Here is a 21633-nt window from a genome sequence, read left to right on the forward strand (position 1 = left end):
CACCGGGAGGAGGGGACGGGGCCTGAGAAGGAGGGGCTCCCGCATCCCAGTGTCTGTCTGGGGCCTCCCACCAGGCCCGTGGCCCTCGGAGCCCTGGGCACCGGGGTCTGTACAAGCCTGGTCACCACCCCCTTTCGGTCCTGTGGGCGAGCCTGGCTCCTTTTGCTCAGACGTAAGGAAAATAGAGGTTAGAGAGAGAACTTTTTGGAAGGTGAGCGTGCCCAAGGGTAGTTATGAAATTTCATCAACGCCGTTCCTCTTTAACATTGCCAGTGCCTTTAAAAAAAAAAAATAATAAACCACTTAATTTAAAATGACCTCGAAAGCCCTCCTAATTACCAGGAAGATTCCTGACTTCACTGAATCAACATAAAATAACGGACTGAAGGTTGCCATGGTGAAGCTGGAGTCTGAGCTGGTCTGAGCTGGTTTATGTCCCGTCTGGCCTCCCGGGATGCACATTCCTGGGGACCCCACACACATCCATGCCTCCCCGGGATGCACACTCCTCCACACCCTGCACACGTCCACACCGCCTAGCACACAGCATCGAGGTGCTCACACGACCCAGTTTGCTCGGTGAATCCCCAAGTGCTGAGCCTTTGGGCTCTTTCCAATTTCTTGCTATTATAAATATCACTGCTATGAATATCTCTGTACAAATTACTTGCTTCATATTTCACTGGGAAGCCTTCCCCAAGTGGAATTGCCAGGTCTAAGGGCACGAGCAGCGTTACGCTTTGTGTCACATATTACGAGACAGGTCCGCAGAAATAATGAACCCACTTACCACAACACCGATCCTGCCTGGCTGTCCCCTCCGATGCTTGTTTTGCTTTGCGTTTTCCCGTTTGGCCACGTTGGTCAGGAGCCGCGCTGGGAGAGGTGGTCCCTGTGCGTTACTGTCCTGCCTGCTGGAGCGGGGTGTTCTCTGAGGAGCCTGAGGGAATGTGAGGGCAGCGTGCACCCAGGGCCACAGTTCCACGTGTTTTTGACAGCAGCAGCACGGGTCCTGCGTGGACACTGAGATGCAGGGGAGAGGGACTGGCTCTGCTGGCTATGGCCGTGGCATGGGGCTCGGTATGATACTTGCCTGTTATCTTGATCTGGATGATGGGGGTGGGGGTAACAGGGTTGGAAAGCTGCGCCAAGAATCTGTCCACTGAGTGTCCAACCAGGGCTTTGGCGGTGGCTGGGTGAAGGCCGGGAGGTCTGGGCCTGTGTATCTTGGCCGAGGTTCAAGCGTGGGAGTTTAGGACAAGGAGTGTGTTGGTGGTACATTGACCCACGTCAGGGCCCAAGATTGTGGCCTGCATGTCATGTTAGCAGGGCTCAGAGGTGATATCAGGGACTCAAGCCAGAGGCAGTGAGGTTTGGGGGCATGAAACCAGTAGATGGAAACTTGGGGTCTCAGAATAGACAGACCAGATGAAGGCAGTGGATAAGTCCGGACAGACATGGCTGGTGGGCACTGGGAATGAGTATAGGGCATGAGGTCAGCAGCCAGAGCCAATAGCCAAGGACTCAGAAAACTTAGGACATGTTCAAGGTGTCCTGGGTAGGATGGAGCAATAGGGACATTGGTGTAACGGGAGAGTCTTGGAGTCCCCATAGCCAAGGGCCTGTTCAATTGAAGCAGGAACGAGGGAGAGGAGGACCCAGGACCAGAATATGGTAGAGACGGCAGGGCCAATCGCTTGGAAGGGAATCGGCAAAGCTGGCCAGGGCCTCAGCATTGCAGCCTAGAATTGGATTCGGGCAGGACTCCTGGCCCCTCAGCCTCCCATGGCAGCAGAGAGCTGGCCCGGCCAGCAAGGTCCTCTGGGCTTCGGGCAGGAAGCAGTCCCCCTTCCCTTTCATCCCTTTCAATCCCCTTTCCCTTTCATCATCGCCGGGCCCGGGCTTGAGCAGGGCCGTGGCAGGTGGTCACGGACAGAGGAGACCTGGCAGGTGCCCCAGAACTTCTCAAATGGCAACTACACGGAGAAGTGGTTTGGTGCAGCCCAAGTGTGGACTTCAGGTTCAGGTAACCTGGTCTGGTCCTGGCACAATATGTTACCATGCAGCCACAGTTTAACATCTCCGAGCCTCAGCGTTCTCTTCTGTAAAATGGGGATATTCATTGTAGGGCGGTTGAGAAGATTGAATGGAAAAGAATACCTGAACGTGCTCAGCATAGACAGTTGTTCAGCAAACACCTCCTCCCATATCTACTGGTAGAGCAGGCCGGTGTCTCTAGGACCAGGTGGGCTTTTGCCCTAGACCGTGGGGGGGGGGAGGGGGGAGTATGGGATGCGGTGGCTGTGGAGAGAGGGCGGTGTGGTCTTCAGTAAATCCAGGAGCAGAGCTAGACCTCAGCTTCTGGTTAATCTGACCCGGGAGGTCATGGTGAACTTGGCCAGGTGCATGTACAACACAGGAAGCAGCAAGCGGATGGCTAATCCTAGCAAATCTCTGAGTCTCGGCTTCATTAGCTGAAAAATGGATATATTACCACCTCGCTTCCAGAGTGCCTAAATAAGGGCTGGCGATAGGTCGTGGAGAGCACTACCACTGCTCATGCACATCGTAGGAGGTCCACGCATGTGTGACTGTGGTCTGTGTGGCTGCTGACACCCCTGTAAACCTCGGAATGATCTCACTGTGAGGGATTTCTCTCTGTGACCCAGGTGTGATAGGCATGGAACAGAGCTCTGGCTGCTCCGTCTGTGGCTAATGGTGTCATCCTAGAGCTGGCTGCGGAGGGGGTGCCCAGCAGGAGGCTGCCTGAGGCCCCTGGGACCTGAGGGGGCTACGGGGCACTGCCAGCAGCAGAATGGGCACATAGCAGCTCTCTCCCCCACACACGGTGTTCCTTGAGTGGCAAGTGCCAGCAGGTGGGCTCAGGCACTGGGCTGAGGTCTCACTGGGCACACTCGGGCAGCCTTTCCCCTGCGGAGCGTTCCCTAAGCTGCTGTCCGGTCTCAGAGGCGGTGTCTGCTGCAGAGGCGGTGTCTGCTGACCCGGCCAGGCTCTCCTGCCCTCTGCCCGGGGCCCTGCAGCCCTGCACCTTCTCTCTGGCTGGGCTGGCTCACGCTGCCTTAGTGGGTTGTTATGTCTGCATCCATCCGTGTCCTCCACTGCCCCATGATCTTCACAGGCCGGCACCCTGTCATCTCCGGGCCCCTGTGACCGACCGGGCTGGGGCAAACGCGCCTTGCCACTGAAATGACTCAGGCCGGCCTGCCCTGTCGCTTGGCGATTGGGGCAGGAGAGGTCAGAGTGATCTTTCAGTTCTCCCGTCCAAATCTGCTGAAGCCAGCAATGGGGACCTATCCCAGATGGTCGCATTCCAGGAGGGCTGAGTGGGAGGGCCTGGGGAGGTCGTGTTTATCTCTGAAACAGGCTGAGCCCAGAAGAGGGAGACCAGCTCAGGTCCTTCAGTAGGAAGAAGCGACTAGAATGCCGAGCCCCGGCTTCTAGCTCAGGGTTCTCTCTGCTTTGCTGACCTGACTCTCTAGTCTTTGCTCCTTTTCTACCTAAGACGCCTACTGTGGTCGCCATGGTTACTTAGACTGAAAAGCAGCCGCAGTCCCCGCTCTGGAATGCTTCCTTCTCCCATGCAGATAACCACAGGGGCGCTTTAGTTCCCACATTTGTCATCACAATTTTGCACGTTCATTTTCTAATTTCTTATTTATTTACTTTTTGTAATTAGCATCTAAATGGAGCTCTTCTAGAGAACGGGGCCATATTCCTGGGTTGCTTCCTTCCTTCCATTGAAGCTCATGTGACACCTGTGCCGGTCACTGTTTCAGTTGTCCCCTTATGATATGGTTTAATATCTAGGGGGACTGGTCCTCCTCAGGAACCATCATTATGAGAATTTTCTTCACTTTTCTTACCTAGTCTCCTCCCTACCTTCCCCATCTCTCTTCCCCCACATCCCCCGGCCGGATCATCTTTACCTGGGTTATCCAGAGGAATGAAGGGCCGAGGAATAGTTTGTCCCAGGCTGCCCTAATCCTGGGCATCGACACAGATCAATTGGACACTTAACTCACGGCTCTGAACATGGAAAAGACACTTAAGCATGTGGGGTCAGTGAACAAGGGGAGGCAGTGAAGCATTTTAGGCAGCGGGCGCACTGGCTGGTTTGCATTATGGGAAGAATCACTCACTGCCATGTGAGAACAGACTGCAGGAAGGCAGGAGGGAGAGGGGACACAGATCATTATGTAACAGCTCACTCACATCGCCTTACTGTGGACCAGGCACTGCCGGAAGTGGTTTACATTTATATTAACTACTAGAGGCTCAGTGCATGAAATTCGTGCACTAGTAGGGTACCTAGTGGCTGGTGGGCGGCTGGCCAGGTACTTTCTCCCTTCCCCTGCCCAGTCCTGCCCCTGGTTGAACTCCTGGAAGAACTCCTGGTCAAGGGGAGCGGCTGTCCAGGGGACAGTTTGCACACTCTGCTTTTATTGCGTAGGATTAAGTCCCCAGTTACACAAGGAATCCGTGGCAGAGCCTGGTTTGAAGCCCCAGACCCGGCTCCATGGTGCACACTCTGAAGCAGCTAGCATGCCACCGGGGACAGAGCTTGGATGAGGGTGGTGGCACTGGAGAGGGTAAGACAGGGACTAAGGAAGAGATACACAGGTTTTAACAGCAACTGCACCTGGTGATGGATTAAACATTGGGGGTGAGGGGAGGATCTCAAGGTGCCAGTTTTCCATATGCCTGTGACGGTTTGGAGTTTATCTGGGACGCGTCTGTTCACTTTTCCTTTGGGTGGTCCATTTATGCTTATCACCTCTACCCTTTTCTTGTGGGAGGGAGGGAGGGAGGGAATTCATGTCACCTCCCAGACACTCGCGTCTGTCTTCTGGTGTGTGGCTGGGTGAGGGGCGGGTCTCTGCTCACCATGCCTTTTGCTCGGGGGCCAAGGTGTGTGTGTGTGTGTGTGCCAGGTAAGCCTGGTCCGGGTGTTCTCTACTCAGCCCTCCTCGGGCAGTTGGGGTGGGAGGTGATACACAGGTGTCCCTTCATAGAAAGTGTCAGACGGGGCCCTTGATAATGGAATCTAGTGATATTGGGGGCCTTAGGCATGAATCCAGCTCCCTCCTCTTGTGGACAAATACATTGTGGTCATGTAGGAGGCCAGGGACTTGGGCCTGGAACTCAGGTTTCTGGACGTCCAGGACAAGAACGCATCTTTGGATCAAGTGAGGATATTAGCCTGTGACATCGGCAGGTTTCTGGTCGCTTGTTTGGTGGGGGTCGGGTGGATGCTATACTGTATCAGAGCTAAGGGGTAGGGTGGGCAAAGTTAAGAGTAGGTTGGGTTGAGCCAGAGAAATGGGTACTGAGAGCTCACACACAGCCGAAGAGCTGAGATGTGAGTGCAGGGCGCTGGCACCCAGTGCGGAGTCCTGGGCCATCTTGGAGCGTGTGGTCAGGAGACTGGGGCAGCCTTAGCTGGTTTGGCTCAGTGGATAGAGCATCGGCCTGTGGACTGAAGGGTTTGATTCTGGTCAAGGGCATGTACCTCTGTTGTAGGCTCAATCCCTGGCCCTGGTCTGGATGCCTACAGGAGGCAACCAATCCATGTGTCTCTCTCACACTGATGTTTCTCTCTCCCTCAGAGAGAGGCTGGGGCAGAGTGGAGGGTTCTCTGAGCTAGAGGAACGCACAGCACCTCCCAGGGCCCTTGCCTGCTGGGGAATGGAGACCCCAAAAGTCCATTCTGAGTACGGTGCAGCTTGCCTGTCTCCAGGGAGACCTCAGAAGTCTCGATGAATATGAAGGCTAGGTCAGGACCATCTGGCTGCGATGTCCAGGTCTTAATTCGGGGCCACATCTCACTGAGTGGAGCCCCTGCCCCTAGTGCACCCACTTCCTGCTAGCCCCGGGGTGGCAGGATCAGGCAGGGGCTGGGTGTGGTGCCTGCAGAAGAGACATGGCAGGAAGGTGGGCTGTGATGCGGACTGGGAATCGGGTAGAGAAGTCTGAAGCAGCTGGGAGCTGGAGAAAGGCAGTGGTAGAAACTGCCCATGCCCCCAGCCCCACCAGCCCGGGGTGTGATCTCACCCAAAGGTGTCTAAAAGGGGCTGCACACGGCCTACCTCCCCGTGCAGGGTGGGAGGTGCTCAGGGCCCTCTCCTCCCTCCCGGAGCCCAGGCAGGGCAGCCCCCAGGTCTGCCTGTTCTCATGCTCGGCTGAGACGGGCCAGGCCCCCGGGCACAGGCCGTGGCGGAGGCTGAGTAAATCCTGGCTGTTGTGACCACCCGCAGCGCGCACGCTTCCTCCTGGGTAATAGCTCCTCAGGGTCACTGTGAGTGGTCAACGCGATAATACATGTAACGCTTAGCACAGCGCCGGCCTGCTCGAGGGCTTAGCAAGTGGGAGCTCTAATTACTGAGTGTTGTCACATCTCTGTGGTCCTGTGGACTCGCCACACAGCATCACAGGTTCACGTTCGTTTTCTCAGATCAGCCTCTGTTGTAGGCTCCATCCCTGGCCCAGGCCAGGAGCTAAGATGATACCCCGACTCTGTTCTCTCACCTCCTGCTTCCAATGCATCAGCAAGACCAGTCTGTGCTGCCTCCTGTTGTTTTCTGCCTCCACCACCCTCTTCCACCTGCCCCGTGCAGTGGGGCAACTCATGCATCGTTCTCACTTATCAGATGAGGAGACCGAGGCGGCCCGGGGAGTGGTCCCTGGCCACCCGGTGAGTGAGCATCGCAGAGAGGATGGGGATTCAGCTCTCCTACGCCTGGCATGTCCTCACGGCTCTGTGTTTGTGCAAACTATAATTAACCATCTTCTGTCTCCTCCCAGCCCTGCTGTAAAGAGTCAGAGAAATGTAGTGCTGGAAGAGACCACCCCACCTGCTGATTTTCATGGGGCACAGAGAGGCAGTGTACTCACCCAAGGTCACACAGCACATTCGTAGTAGAGTCAGGCCTGGAATTTGGGTCTGGTTTTCTTTCCTCTGTACCTTTGAGCTTTGATTCCGATGTCAGAGATGGGGAAACGAAGCCCGTTTCACTCGAACCCCATAGCGCCCCCTTTCAGGACATGGCTTCTTCGGTGAGCTGGTGGCCTTAGGGCTTGGTCTTTATGACCCTTTCACAACCAAAGGAAGGGCCACGGAGTGAGAAGATGGTGTTTGGGGATCGTAAACATTGCCAGTAGTTTACAATGCACTTCTGATTCCTCTAGTTCTCGAAAGCCTGGTTTGGGAATTCAGAGTAGGATTGTTTCAAAATGCACTTTCCATTTTACACAGCCATGGTTTTCTTAGACGATGGGGCGGGGAAACAGGTGGAAAGTGCAAACTCACAGGCTTTCCGGAAAGGGTGCAGAATAAAATGTTCTTTGCTGGAGGACGCAAAGGCAGTGGCTCTGTCTGACCAAGGAGAGGTCTCTGCTAGATAAGCCCTGCATTAGGGACAAATGAGAGCTCTCTGTGCTTCTCCCTGATGAGCTTAATTCCTTGTTGCTTATCTGCAAATCCAATAACACTGGCGAAACAGCCCCCTTCTCCTGGCTGTGCACAGGCCCCGGGCACTCCTCCCCAGAGGTCTTGCCAATTTATAACCTCGGAGCCAGCATCCAGGAGGGCTGGGCTTAGAGGCCCCGTGGGGCAGGGGCAGGAGGGCTGGGCTGGGGGCAGTGGAAGCTTCCCCAGGACTGGCCACTGTGCTTCAGCTCTGGGACTCCCAGCCCCCAGCCTGGGCCCTCTGAGCAGGTCCCCAGAGTGCCGCTGGCGAAGGGAGAGAGGGGCAGGTACGAAGGTTCCACTCCCCTCCCACACTTCCCTGCTCTCCTCCAAGATAAATAGCCTGGCTGGACAGGGAAGACGTCTTCCATGCCCGGTGCCTTAGAGTGTGGCCAGCTGGTTGTCATCGTGGTGATATATCACGCCACACTGGGTGACTAAGGGTGTTTCAGCGGCGTGGCTTTTAAAATGGTGTTTGTTTGTTTATCAGATCTATTGTGCATCAAGAGTACGTACTGTCTGTCTCCCCCACTGTGGTGTTGGGGATGTGGGGTGCGTTGGTTAGGGGTCCCTGGGAGATCTCAGGAGCCAAAAGCTGGAGTTAAGAGAAGGGAGGAGCCAGCTGGAAAGGGAGGTGTGGTCTCCAGGGTGGCCTAGCCCTGTGGTCTGCAAACTGTGGCTCTCGAGCCACATGCGGCTCTTTGGCCCTTGAGTGTGGCTCTTCCACAAAATACCACGGCGAGTCTATTTTGAAGAAATGGCGTTAGAAGAAGTTTAAGTTTAAAAGATTTGGCTCTCAAAAGAAATTTCAATCGTTGTACTGTTGATAGTTGGCTCTGTTGACTAATGAGCTTGCCGACCACTGGCCTAGCCGATCGTTATGTAACAGCTCACACATAGAGTTGTCTGTGTCTTCTCGCCCTCAGCAACTTTTTATGAGTCCGTTCATGTACGTGCCAGCGTGAGGAGCTTCTTTATAGGACTTTACACTTCCTTACAATATTGTGTCCTGTCTCATAAACCTGCTCCCTGACATTAAATCCCCGGTAGAGGATGCGAAGTGATCCACCCTGGGGATGTAGAATTACTGACTCAACCAAGCCCACCGGTTAGACATTGGGCAGCCCCACTCCTGCCCCTCCCCCCATTAGCAGGAAAGTTGTGATGACCGTCTCTGTGCCTAGCTTTTATTCCATTGGCTATTTTCCGCGGCTCGATTTCCAGAACGGGAATCCCCGAGTCCAAGGCTGAGGCCACCGTTGCACGGCTTTCTCTGGGGGCCGGCCGTGAACCCCTCGGGCTCCGGAACGCCCCGCTGCTGGGTTTCCATTTGAACGCTTTCAGGTATCATTTGTGCGACTTCGAAGGTTATGTAACTTCCCGTTCTTCTTCTGTGAAATGGGGATAATAATACCTCTCAGCGCTGTGGCGAGGATGAAGCGGGCGAAGCCACGTGGAGCTGCTTGGTTGGAGAGGTGACTCATGAGATGTCGTCATCAAAGCAGACCTTATTTTTGTCTCCCACAGGCTCTTTAATGTTATACTATGCTTCCCCCACCCCCACACCCCCAAATATAGATGAAATTGCAGTTAAGTCCCATGGCTTTCTCGGGCATTTCCAGGTAACCGAAGGTTTTTCTGTTCATTGTCATGAAAAAACCTTTGAGCTTCAGCAACAGAAAGGCCTCTTGCCCGTCACAGTGCTGTAGGCCCGCTGCCTGCAGGTAAGAGGAGAGGAGAGGGCAGGAGAGTCCTTCCCTGACTGAGGAGCCGGGTCTCTTCCTCACTGGGGTGCTTCTGTGGTTTCTTGGAGACCCTTCCATCACTGGGGTGTCCCCCCAAGTACAGCTTCCTTGACGTGGGTGACCCTCTCTCCCCACAGGTTCATATGACGCTATGGTTCCTTGCTCAGGCCCTGGGAAACCTGAGCTCATCCCCTCCCCCAGATTCACCTCCCCCCACCAGGGCCCTCCTGGCAGGGATCTATGACAGTCCCATCTGGGCCTCATGCCGGAACCTGCCGGAACCTCCACTGGTCCTCAGGACAAGACCTGGTGTCCTTTTTCCCACACGCGTGGGGGCACTGGCTGACCCTGAAGCAGCAGCACCCTTGTGGCCATCAGGGCAGCCAGCTGCCACCCACTTCTTAGATTTTCCAGGTGTGAGTCAGATGGCCGTGCCCTGTGGCCCTAAGACCGTTATGGCCACATATTAAGCTTTGTAAGGGGGGCGCAGTCTCCTTCAAGCACCTTCACCCCTTGGGGCTCCCTGGTCCTGGGGGTTCTCTTTAAAATTCCTCTTACACCTCCACCAACCCTTTCTCCAGTCTCTTTCATTGTTCATGGACTGGAGGTGGGTGCTGGCTAATGGCATGGGCCCAGGTTTTCACTCCTCCTTTCCAAGTCCCACCGCATTGTGGAATGTGATGTCTATGAACCCAGAGCCGCCCTGGAGAGCCCCACTGCATTACCCCATGCCCATACTTGCTCTTATGAACTGTAGAGGAGTGCCCAGCGAGGAGCATGCACCCGACAAATGACAAATGACAGTCACGAGTGACCCAGTCTCGTAGGCTTTGCGTTTGCATTCACGTCAGCACCATGACATCCGGCTTGATCCCTGGTACCTTGTGTTAAGCATTCCGATTTTTATGTCTCCTTCAGACCACGGTTCATTCTTTGGAGATGCGGAGATTTTTATTTGCTATTATCTTCTGCAGTGATCTGGAAAATAGACATACGTTTTTTCATTCTACTAGTGCCTACCCTACATTTTCAAAGACATGGGTGCGTCTGTGTTATCGCACTGTCATCATGTGTAAAAGGGCAGTGGTCTTTGTATGTCCTACAGTTAGTTATTCATATTGTCTGGCCGCCCGCACACATGTTGCCACACTGCCATGATGTCTGCCCAACAGCTCTGAAAAGGCACTGACTGGGCTCTGGCTTAGGGCCCATCTAAGAGCTAGCTTATCTCTGTCCTGGACTTCCCTCAGAGCCAGCCAGCAGTTTTCAATACTTCTGGTTTTGTCTCCTCTCTCTTCCATTCTGCTCCTAATAATATCTTTCTAAAAGGGATACCTGAGCAGGTTACTCTTTTTTTTTTTTTTTTTTTTTTTAATATATTTTATTGATTTTTTTTACAGAGAAGAAGGGAAAAGGACAGAGAGCCAGAAACATCGATGAGAGAGAAACATCGACCAGCTGCCTCCTGCACACTCCCACCGGGAATGTGCCCACAACCAAAGTACATGCCCTTGACTGGAATTGAACCTGGGACCCTTCAGTCCGCAGGCCGACACTCTATCGGATAGAGTCTATCCACTGAGCCAAACTGGTGTCGGCATGAGCAGGTTACTCTTGGCTTAAAACCCTTTAGTGGTCCCCAGTGGGCTAGAGGATAAAATCCAAACTCCTGGCCTGGCTGGTGTTCAGGGGGCCGTGTGATCTGGCCCTCCTCCTGCCACACTCACCTACCTGCCGCCACACGGGTCTGCTCCTTGGTTTTCAAGTGCGTTGGTCACATCGAGGCATATCCCCCTGGCGTTACTCATGGCACCTGCTCTGTCTAGAATGCCCTCTGGGCAAGAAGCCCAGCATAGCCGCTGGCCAGTCACCGAGTCTTGGTAACCATTAAGCTTCCCTCTTCCTTCCTTATCTATCAAAATCCTAGTCGCCCTTCAAGGCCCAATTCAGTTCTCATCCTTTTTCATCCTGAGGAAGGGCTTGTTCTAGCCTGACTTCCCGCCTTTGGCACCACTGCCTGCCCGTCCTCCCGTCCCTGGGCCCCAGCACTGTGCATGCCTGGATTGGAGCACCAGCTCCTTGGCAGATAGCTCCCCAAGACTTGCAGGATGGAGCTTGACCCTGCCACAGCCCTGCATGGACTTCTGAGCCCCGTCAGGTCTAGTCAACGTTTGATTGATTGGAATTGCTCGCCTCAGATTGCAAGTGTATATAGCACCAAGCTACTAGGCAGGGCACCTTGGGAGATGGTGTCCAATCTGAATAGAAATCCATTTATTACTCATATCCTTGTTTCCAAAGTTGACTAGAGGTGGCACAGACTCAATAATACTGTTCAGTTAGAAATAGAAAATATAAGACTTCACATTGGAAATAGCCAGTTGCCAAAATGCTAACCTTCTTCCTTGGGTGAACTAGAGCTTGCACTGGGTTCCTCCGGCTGAGATGGCAGATGTGAGGTCTCCTTGGGGCCGCTTCAGTCCACAGGCATTCCTTCATTCCAGCCCTTCAGCCCCCCCCCCTCCCCCCTGCCCCGCACAACCATGGCTGTGTCGAAAATGCATAAGATTCTACTAGGAGAATTTAAATTTATGGCAAATACCTCATCCTTGCAGGATTTGGACAGGTGGGGGTTTGGTTCTGCTGTGTAGCCACATTTCAATAGAGAGAACCTTGTTCCTAGGCTATATTTGAAAAGCTTAGGCCCTTCCTCAAGGGCCACTGCATAGCACGGCTGTATTTTAACCATGGCTTAGTACAGCAGTTCTCACGTGGCTTCTGAAGTGGCTCTCTGATGGAAGCTAAAGGCACACACTTAAAATGTCAACCTGGGAGCCACTTGACAAGGAAAACCCATTGCCAGTTCTGAGTGCCATGCGATCTGGCCCTACCAAAACTCCTGAGGCCCATCTCACATACTCCTTACAATTCACCGAAGCACACACTTCCTATCCTCCCGCTGCACACACACATGAGCACACTACCCAACCAACGCTCCTGTGCACACCGGCTCAGCCTGCAGGGCCACCTCACACGCACACTCACACACACACTGGCACACAGCCCCCTGCTTCCCACACGTCCCATGCCCACAGCCTCACAGGAGGAGACACACGGAGAGCTGTCTCATTTCTGCACCTCACTCTGCCTCCGGATTCTGCTCCCTAAGGACAGAACCGAAAGTGTCTATTTAATAGATTCAATTACTTGGGGCTCCTGAGACCTTCCAGCGTGATTCTGTTTGCTTTAAGGTGTCAGATAATTTGGGAAGAAAGGGGAAGAGCAGCCTCAAGTTCCTGAGTGGGAAGTCTGGGCTCCACTCAGCTGCAGACTGGGGTGTTGGAGGGTTGTTCTGGAGGGCGGGCTGGCCTTTTGTCTCTGCAGGTCTCATCCAAGGATCCTGGCTCTTGGAGGATCCCATGCTGCCTTGGCCTCTAGGGCAGGGACCAGTCCCTTTCTGCTGCCCTTCCTGGGAGTCCGACAGGGGTGAAAACAGAGGCGCAGGTCAAGTGTCCCAGCAGTCAGGCACAGCCCCAACTTTCTGCCCCTGCACCCCCACTCCAGAGTGATTTATTGTGTCTGCTCTGTGTCCTCAGGGACAGCGATAGCTCTTGGAGGTTGATAAATAAATAGAGGTCACAGCCTTCAGAGAGCGTTGACGCTGTGCCAGACAGAGAGGGATCTGAGGGACCAGCTCCAGAGGCAGGCTGTGCGCGCGCGCACGTGCAGTGCAAAAACTGAGCAGGCAGGAGAGAGGCTAAGGGCAAGGGCTCCTGACCCAGACCCCTGGTGTGGGAATCCTAGCGTCACACGTTGACCAGCTGTGTGACTCTGGGCACGGTCTTTGCCTTCTCTGTGCCTCCGTTTCTTCTGCTGTGGCATGGGTCTGATGATAGCACCTCTCCCCTCGGGCGGTGGTGAGGATGAAACGAGTACAGTACATACATACACCCAGCACAGCTCCTGATGCTCAGCACATGCTCCCAGTATCCTGGTTACTGTTTTCATAGAGGCAAGGCAGGGCTGAAAGGCTGGGGGAGTTCTGGGCGGAGAGGCCTGGCTGTGAACTCAGGCAGAAGGCCGCCCCCTCTCCCCTCCCTCCCCCCCCCCCAGCCAAGCTGGCAGTTCTCACGCTCTCTCCCACCGGTCACGTGGTCAGGGCAGCCTGGTTAGCACCGGAGGTTCCCCGCTCGGACACTGCTAGGCCGCTGTGGGCTCTTTGCCCTCCACCTCAACAGGCCACACCTTACTTTAAAGTCGGTACTAATCACACAGCCAGGACCTCAGCCCTCGGAGACTGCGATTATCTTCAGTGGGAGGTTTTTGCTCCTTGTAAGTGAGGCCCTTAAGAAGGGCCCTGGAGGACAGAGACCCTGGCTGCATATTCAGCTCCTTCGCCCCCTAGCTTCATGTCCTTGGGCAGCATGGCATTCTTGAGGCTTTCTTTTCTGGGAATTAGAAGCACTTGCTGCTCAAGGCTATTGTGGAGATTAAATAGTAGAACTTTAAAGGGCCCGGAATGCACGGTATCCTTCCCCTGACTGTGCTGCTTAGACAGGAAGGACTGCTCTGCAGCGAGGAAACACCTCCTTTTCTAAAACCGAAGAAAGAAGCCATGGGGGGGGGGGAGTGAGAACTCGAGTGGGGGTTGAGTGTGGGGTGGGGGTGGGGGTGTGAAGCCACTGGGAGGGAGAAGGCCAGCCTCCAAGCTTAGGACCTGCAGGGTCCCAGGGACATCTTGGTGTCTGCTGCCATCATCCCGACCTGCACAGCCGGACCCCCCACCCCCACCCCCACCCTGCAGCTCCCCCCTCCCCCATCCGGGCTGCAGTTCCCCATCCTCCTTGGAGACAGGAGGGAGGGAGGGAGGTGTCGGGTTATCCCGGCCTCACAGAGGAAGGACTGAGCCCCGAGGACGGGGGACCCGCCCGGCGGGTGGGCGCGGGCCCGGTGCGGTCACGTGCGCGGCGTGGAGCCCGGGCGCGCGGCCCGGGAAGGGGGCCGGGACGTTGAGGCCGCGCGGCCGGCCCGGGGGTGGGGTCTCCGCCGGGCGGGGCGGGGCGAGCGAGGAGGGGACCGGAGGGGAGGCGCCGCCGCCCAGCGGAGCTCGGACCTTCGGCGCCGGGAGCCCTTGCGGAGACGCGGGGCCGGGGCCGCCTCTCCACGTCCCCGGGCGCACGCCGCCCGCCCGCCTCCGGGCCGCCCCGCGCTCCGCGCTCCGGGCTCCGGGCTGCCTCCCCCGCCGCGCACGCCGCCGCCGCTCGGAGCCCGCGGCCGGGGCCCTGGCGAGCGGCGCGGGCCTCGGCGGGGCCCAGCGCCCCGGCCCGGGAGGATGCGGCCCGGGGCGGCCGGGGAGCTGAGCTGGGCCCCCGCGCCGACCCTCTGGGGCCCGGGCCTCCGGAGCCGCCGCCGCCGCCCCGCCCCCGACAGACATGACTTCCAAGCCGCATTCCGACTGGATTCCCTACAGGTACGGGGCGCCGGGCCCCTCTTTTCTTTCTCACTCGGGGGGTGCGGCCCACCGCCCTCCACCCCGGAGGCGCCGGGCAGGGTGGAGGGCGCCGGGCCGAGGCTGGCTGGGGTCGCCGGGCGGGGCGCGGGGCCCCCTCCCCATCGAGCCCAGAACGTGGAGCGCGGGTTGGAGGAGCTGGACCTTCCCACCCCAACTTTGGGGGGCCCCCCACCGGCGGCGAACTGAACCCGCCTGTCTCGCTCCGCCCCTTATCCTCCGGGGCTGCTGGAAGGGGCCAGTGCCCGGGGCCTGGTGCGCCTTTCTGGTCCGGTGCCGCCCGGGGAGGAGCGCGCGCGGCTGGGAGCCCCTCCTGGGCCCCCGCGCGGTTCCCCCGCCGGCACAGGCACAGCGCGGCGCGCTCCCCTCCGGCGGGCAGGCCCCGCGGGGCGTCCGCTGGGTTACAGCCACTCCCGCTGGTCCATTCACACTCTCAGGGCGAGAATTCCTGGAGACAGTTATTCTGAACCGAGAGCCCAGGCGGCTCCTATACGCATGCACCATGCAGCTCTCCACACACACACACACACACACACACACACACACACACAGGTAGGTGCCGGGCTACACATCTGTGCACGTACATATGCTGTATTTGGAGAGTACCTGCCACCTACCACTCATTCACAAGCACTACTCATATCTTTCAGAGCCTCACCAGTCCCCTTGCTAACAGGTCTATTCCGGGACACACACCAACTCACAATACACAGAGCTGCCTTCACCTGCACAAAAGCACTCAGAGGCCAGGCACACATCCCCACCTGTGTGGAGGTTGGAGTATAGGAAGGTCTCCGGGGCTTCTCACAGGTGCAGGCCTTTCCCCCATCCACTCTACCCAATTCTCTCCATTACCACTGTAAAGCAGCTCATTGCCATGGCAGCGCCAGGTCCTTGGCCACCCATTGGCTCCTCGGTTGCCATGGGCTACAGGCCTGCCTGTAGGCCTCCCCCGAGAGGCATGTGTGTAAAAAGGGTCCCAGACTGCTAGGGTCCACTCTGTTCTTGCCCACTCAGGTGCACATGCCCGTGGGGAGGTAGAAACAGGCCTTCCGGGCCCGCCCGGTAACAGCCTGCTCTCAGGAAGGGACCTGATTGCAGTCACCGATAGACTGTACCTCTGACAGAGCTCTTCCGTGAGTCTGTCCAGACAGCATGCAACATGGAGACAGCAGAAACCGCCCGGGGCTTTGTGAAAGCAGATCCTTCTGCAAACAAGCACCTGCCCCTGGCTTGGGGATTCAGGGTTGCTTTTGAGAACTTGCTGTTGTCTCTAATCTCGACTCCTTTGGGGGGCTTCATGGCTTTCCAGGTTAGAATTTGTGGGTGCCCCTCTCACCAACACACAAGTCACCCGTAGGGCTTCCTGCAGACACATGGAATCACACCTCAGCGTCTCACCTGGACCAGGGAGATGGTCCTCTCAGGGGCTTGGGGCTGGGCTGTCTCAAAAGAATGGCTGCTGCGTACCGGGCGTCTAGGCCGGGGGCACAGGTAGTTCCTGGAGCATCCCGGCTGTCTCGACACCTATGGGCTGACCTTTCAGAAGACAGTGCAGCCCCACAAAGTACCGTTAACCTTTTCTGGCCACCCCGCAGAGGAGCCTGGGCAGTTCCTGTGGGCCGAGTGGCTGCTGGTGGTGTGGACGTACCTGTATGGAGTGGACACAGACACTTAGGAGGGAGGGAAGGGGCAGCACTTGTGGCTGTGGATGTGGTGATGTGTTTAGTGTCTAGTAAACCGGGGACCAGGCTGCTCAAGGTGTAAGGAAGCCCTCCCAGGAGCCAAGGACCAAAGCGAGTGGTTTCTTGGTCTTAGAAAGAGCCTGCCTCTGGGAAAGTGGGACCTAGAAGTGTGGGGCTGTCTCTGGGAAGGACTCTGCTCATCAGCACGTGCCCAGAGCACGGCCATCACGCAAGGAGTGATGTGACACATGCCAAGCCCAGGCCCAACTCCTGCCCCTGTTCCTCTTGTGGCCCCACACTCCACCTGGAGTACAGAGTCCTGTCCCCCTGGGAACCTAGCCCTGAGGATCAACTGGACACCCATGTGGCCTCGCCCTGCTTGCTGTCCCATTGCTCTGTCACCCCTGCCTTTCTGCTCTGCAGCGGGGAGGGTAGGTGTAGAACTGGGGGCAGGCCATACTTAGAAGTTGCCAGAATCTCTTCTGTCCCACTGGGGTCTTTTTGAGCGTGCTCTGAGCCGGAGAAAGCATTGGCCTTGGGGTGCAGGCTTCCGGAGCGGAGACCTGGGCTGAGAGGAGGAGATGCAGCTTGCCTCCTGCATTAATGGGCTGCTGACTGCAGCCACAGCCCCCGGCCTGTGTGATCACAGAGAAACGGGGGCGGGAGGCAGGCCCGGCCGTTTACGTGCAGGTGCGGGGGATGGGCGCGTGTGCTTGTGCTTTGGCGTGAGGTCTGCCTAACGTGGCAGCGTGTCAGCTGGAATGTGTCGCCGGGTTTGGGGCAGAGAGGTCGATTGATTTCTTGTTAAGTCTGCTGGCAACGGTCGCACCTGTGTCCCCTGGCCTGGCTCATCTTCTCTGAAGCCGTGATAATCGCTGGCCATCTTCTTAAGAGCACAGGTGGCTCCGTTGATGATGCTCATGAATTAATCTCACAGTCTGACTGAGAAGGAAGCCTTTTCGTTGGTGAAATTTAACAATTGGAATGACTTGCCTTTCATTTTTTTTTTTTTCTGTTACAACCAATTCCGTTCCTGCCATGCCCTCTTCGCCTCTGTTCTTGAGGAGGGTTAAATGCCCCTGGTTCACGGCCTTCTGTGAGCTGTAGGTGAGAGTCAGGAAGGACTGGGAGGGCGGGGGCTAGAGAGAGCCTGTGAGTGAGACAGCCTGTCCTCAGGTCCTCAGTGCTGCGCGTGGCTGTGTTCCGCTCGTCAGGCCGTGAACTCCTGGAGAGCAGGGACCTCAGCTGGTGCTTGGCTGTGTGCCTGGCGTGACCCGGCACAGACAAGATGCCCATGACTTTGAATCAAAGGGGCACCCCAGGTAGCTTTTAGGACATTCTCTGCTCACCCAAGGACACAGCACTCACCATCCACCGTGGGGCTCCCCGAGTCTCTCAGGGTCCTTCCAGGCCACGGAGTCCTGTGTGGGTGCTCCCTGGGCATCCCCAGGGACGCCCCCCACCAGAAGCCGGCTGTGACCTTCCTGGGGGTGAGCTTACTGGTAACTCTGGTTCCCCTCCACCCCTTCCTCACTCTGCTTTCCAGGGAGCGGGGTGACTCCTGGCGAAGCCAGACTCCTGGCTCTTGCGCTTCTGCCTCTGGTGGAGCCCCTGTCCCCAGACGCCATGGCCCAAGGCCTCCCCTGGTGAGACGGAGGAGCAGCACCCGTGCTCCTCGGTCCACGGCGACGCTCTCTCCACTCCTTCCTCGGGCCCAGGCGGGCGCCTTCCTGCTGCTCCTGGGGTGGAAGGAGCAGAGGAAACACAGGCGGGTGGAGCTGACCGAGGGACAGGGACCCCGTGGACGCCCTCAGCCTGGTCTCTGCCCTCCTCCAGTGTGGGTCCTGCAGCCGCAGGCGGCTCCCGGTGTGGCCGTCAGCACGGGCAGAGGGAGGCCGTTAATTCCTCCCTCCGGACCCCTGCTTCTGTGGCAGCCTTTGAGTCCTTCTTGCCCCATGGGATGGCCTTGACTCCCTGACCAGTCACCCCAAAGTCTTTCCCCAGCTGACTCCCCCAAAGTCAAGCCCCGTGCTGCCTGAGTGGGTAAGACCTGGGTGCTGGCACCCACATAGGCGACTTGACCTGTTAGGTGTCTGCTTGTCTTTCTCTCTTTGCTAGCTTTTCGGAGTCTTCTGAATTCCCACTGTCTTGGTGAGCAGGTTAGGACCTCTTCCTCCTGTGTCACCTGTGAGGCCTGCCTCGTCGCCAGGTCATTGGTTAACGGGCTAATCACCAAGAGAAGCAGGATGCTGGAGACCTCCTCTGACTCTGGCATGACCCAGAAACCTCTGAACGTCTGTCTGATTGGACTGGCGTGCGCTTGCTTGCATCGCCTCTTCTCGCCCACACGTTACCGTCAGTCGCTGGTCCCTGCGATTCCATGTCGGCGCCTGGCTGCTCTGTCTTCCCGTTTGCCCAGTCAGGCCCGGGGACCTGCTCCCTGACTTGCCGGGAACTTTGGGCTTTGCCCCTAGCGGTCACTTGTCTTCTGCTGCTCACACCGCCGTCCAGCTGGTCAGTCAGTCCCTCCCTTCCACAGTCTCCCCTGAGGCCTGTGATGGCCCGCTGATCTGCAGACTACAGCTTCTTACATGACCGAGCATGAGGCTGCATTTGCACGCTTCCGGCCTCACGGCAGCTCCCCACGTCCTTGTTCCTTCCCGATGGTCCTCGTTTGCCTGCCGGGCATTGGAGCCACCTGGGAGACTTGCTTTACAAGAGAGAGGGCGGTGGGTATGGAGCCTGGGCGGCTTCCCCAGCAGTTCTGAGTTACCCAGTCAGGGCTGAGGCACCAGCAGTTTTTTTTAAAAAATTATATATATTTTATTGATTTTTTACAGAGAGGAAGAGAGAGGGATAGAGAGTTAGAAACATCGATGAGAATCATCCATCAGCTGCCTCCTGCACACACCCCCACTGGGGATGTGCCCCCAACCAAGGTACATGCCCTTGACCGGAATCGAACCTGGGGCCTTTCAGTCTGCAGGCTGACGCTCTATCCACTGAGCCAAACCAGTTTTGGCTGCACTAGCAGTTTTCACACACCTGGTACGTCAGGGCGCCAGGGGCTGGAATGGAGGCGCCTCGTGGCTGGAGGCTGGAAGGCTCCTGAGCAGCATGGTTCTCTCCCGTCTCGAACTGCCCCCCTCCCACTCCCACCTGCGTTCCCATCCCCACTGTTCCCACGATGTTCCAAGCAGCCCTAGCCTGGGCCAGTGGTTTCCAGTCGGTGTGCCACAGGAATTTTTAAAACAGGCAGTACCTGACTCTTTAGTCAGAGGCACTGACCTCTTTTCCCTTAGATCAGGGGTGCGGAATGTCTGGCCTGAGGCCTGGGAAAATCATCCGGTCTGGCCCTGCCAAGGCTAATGGGGTGAGTTAATTCAGTGTCTGACTATATATATATATATATATATATATATATATATATATATAGCGCAGGCTAATTTTTAAGTTGATAATTGTGCATGGCCCTCGAACGATATTATAAATATCCAAATGGCCCTCAACATTAAAAGGTTCCCCACCCCTGACTTAGATTGTCAGCACAACAATAGCCATCCGGTGTGAATGAATGAAAATTATGCCTACCTCTTTTGTTAAATTGGCAAACAAAGTATTTTTTTGGCGTGTCACAGAATTCTAGTAATTAGCTTATGTGTGCCGTGAGGTGAAAAGGGCTGAACGTCGCTGCCCTGGGCACTGGGCGCCTGATGTGCTGGGGGCTGGGAGGGCGTCCAGCGTTGGGCACAGGGGTGGTAGCCGGGCTCCTGGGTGGTCTTTTCTTCCCTGACAGCCCACTTCCCTTTTTCCTGGTCCCCTGTGCCTTCGGGGGAAGGAGGAGGACAGGAAGGCGGGTGTGTGTGAGAGTGAAGTGGGCATGGAGAGTGGGTCTGTCCCTGGGGTGGCCTGGCCCCCAGGCCCCCGGCAGCTCGCGTGGATTAGCCGGAGCTGGTGGGGTGGGTCTGAGCAGGGGCGGAACTGCTTCCTGACTACGTTGGCCTGTCTGGCTTTTCCAGCCCACGGGAGCAGTGCCCCTGCACTCGCTGTGGTCCAGCCTGGCTCACTCCTCAGAGATCTGTCTGACCTCAGGGCCAGCAGGGGGGTGCACCGAGGCGGGCTGTCTCCCTGGGCGGTGAAGGGGCCACCTCAGCGGCCGGTGCTTTCCTGGGCTCCCTGGCCTGGCCCTGGCAGGAGGAGACCGGGATGAGGGAGCCCCAGGGTCAGCTGGGAGACCATCCACCAGGGCCCCGCCTCCCGGCGGAGTCTCCTGGCGGGGCTGCAGCTGGCAGCCTGGGCTTGGCAGTGATTCCATAATCGGAGCCTGAGTCATTAAAGAGCCATTACTGCCTCCTCTCGCGGTTATCGCTCTGTGCGGCCTAGGACGGTGCCTGTCGGAGAGGGGGGCTGGCGGGATGGTGGGAGAGGAAGGTGCCCAGGAGGTGCTGCCGTGGGCGATGAGCAGGCAGGGCCTTCCGTGTGTGTGTGTGTGTGTGTGTGTGTGTGTGTGTGTGTAGGGGGGAGTGTGTGGGACGGGGCGGGGCGGGGAGGAGGAGGCTGGGCTGCGGAGGAGGAGGTGACTGCTGCTTGGGTTCCGCTCTCCCCGCAGACAGCACAGCTGTCATTGTTCCCAACAACACGCCGCTGTACACCAGTACAGGTGTGCGCTCCAGACACACGGGGGCCAGGCCGAGCCTGTGCCTGCGGGTGACTCCGCAGCCTCCTGATCCCCGCTGCCGCCCAGGGCCCACCCGCTTCCCTCCCCCGCGGGCCCCTCCCGGGCCTCGTGCAGGTGTGCGTCTGTCCGCCTGGGAGGTCTCGCCCAGCCAGCCGCACTCTCACCCTCCAGCACTGTGGTCGGCAGTCTGCGGCTCTCTGGCCCCTTGAGTGTGGCTCTTCCACAAAATACCACCACGGCCTGGGCGAGTCTATTCTGAAGAAGTGGCAATAGAAGAAGTTTACGTTTAAGAAATTTGGCTCTCAAAAGAAATCTCAATCATTGTCCTGTCGACATTTGGCTCTGTGGACTAAGGAGTTTGCCGACCACTGTTCCAGCACATGCCGCCCGCCCCCCGCCCCTAGGCGGCCGCCCACCCTGCGCGCCCTCCTCCCGCTGCCCCACCGCCCGGTGGGAAGTGAGGTGGCGGACGGGCGGGCGGGCGGGCGGGCAGCTCTCGGGCACTTCCAGGACATCTGAGCTTCTGGAAT

General features: G+C 57.2%; 1 protein-coding gene across 3 annotated transcripts in view; it reads left to right on the forward strand.

The window, feature by feature from the left end:
* TUB (TUB bipartite transcription factor) overlaps positions 1 to 21633 on the forward strand; it is a 69662-nt gene that overhangs the window by 29952 nt on the left and 18077 nt on the right. The window contains exon 1 of one of the 3 annotated variants that reach the window (XM_084893487.1): positions 14298 to 14701. The exons of the other annotated variants lie outside the window; for them this stretch is intronic. Within the exon in view, the coding sequence (XP_084749613.1) occupies positions 14664 to 14701 (38 nt within the window). The 5' untranslated portion in view covers positions 14298 to 14663. Of the gene's footprint in view, positions 1 to 14297; positions 14702 to 21633 lie in introns of those variants that run through there. 3 annotated transcript variants of the gene reach the window in all.

Source organism: Pipistrellus hanaki (genome assembly GCF_964339955.1).
Source record: "Pipistrellus hanaki genome assembly, chromosome: 9".
Lineage (NCBI taxonomy): Eukaryota > Metazoa > Chordata > Mammalia > Chiroptera > Vespertilionidae > Pipistrellus > Pipistrellus hanaki.